An 890-nucleotide genomic window follows, 5' to 3' on the forward strand; every position below is an offset into this window, starting at 1 on the left:
CAGCCCCTCTCACCTCAGCTCCGGGTCTGCCCCTGCCTCCGTGGGGGGGACCTGCACCGTGTAGTCCAGGGTCACCATGTGTGCCTTGTTGTTTACCAGCAGCACCGAGGTGGTGATGTCCTTGGTCAAGTCACTCTGGGGCCCACAGGAGGACATCTGTGTCCTGTGGGGACACGGTGGCCCCCCAGCCTGGGCACAGCCCTGCTCCCTGCCCCACCTGGCTCCCTTGCAGCCAGGGGGCTGGGACAGAGGGGAGTGGGATGTGGCAAGGTCCACCAGCAACCCACCTTGTAGTAGATGTTCTTGCCAGGTGGTGCACAGCCCGTGGCCAAGATGTGATCATAGTTGCGGTGGTCAATGACCAGGACGCCCCCAGGCCGCACCATGCTGGCAATGTTCCTCAGGGCCAGCTTGTGGTCACTCTGGTCCCCTGGGGAGGAAACCGTGGCATCTCCAGGCACTGGCTGTACCTCATGGCAGAGCCCATGAGGCTCCATACACACACACAGCTGCCCCCTGCCCCCCTGCAAGCTCAGCTTCAAGAACCCACAGCCCCACCCATGGCATGAGCTCAGGCACGTTCTCAGCCTTACTGGGGCAGAGCATGCCATGCGGGGAACCCACCAACCCACTGGTGGCACAAGGCTGGGTGTGTCTCCAGCCCTGCCAGAGATGTGACGTAGATAAACACAGCTCCATCACCACCACAGGACCCAGTGGCCCCACTCCTGCCACAAAGTGGATGGGGCATGTATTCAGCCTCCCTGGAGACATGCCATGACACAGCAGCCCTACCATGCCTAATCCACTGCCCCATTTATGGCACGAGTTAAGGCATGTTCTCAGCCTGCTGGGAAGCACTCTGCACATGTGCCTAGGAACTCCACCCG

At 61.5% G+C, this 890-nt stretch overlaps 1 protein-coding gene across 1 annotated transcript in view; it reads right to left on the minus strand.

Annotated features, from left to right (window-relative positions):
• The window catches only part of GNMT (glycine N-methyltransferase), a gene marked incomplete at its 5' end in the record, with an annotated part of 1,518 nt that overhangs the window by 475 nt on the left and 153 nt on the right, over window positions 1-890 (minus strand). The window contains 2 exons of the mRNA XM_008941132.1: window positions 14-135; window positions 288-430. Of these exons, the coding sequence (XP_008939380.1) occupies window positions 14-135; window positions 288-430 (265 nt within the window). The remainder of the gene's footprint in view (window positions 1-13; window positions 136-287; window positions 431-890) is intronic.

Source organism: Merops nubicus, unplaced genomic scaffold (assembly GCF_000691845.1).
Source record: "Merops nubicus isolate BGI_N331 unplaced genomic scaffold, ASM69184v1 scaffold46675, whole genome shotgun sequence".
NCBI classification, from domain to species: domain Eukaryota; kingdom Metazoa; phylum Chordata; class Aves; order Coraciiformes; family Meropidae; genus Merops; species Merops nubicus.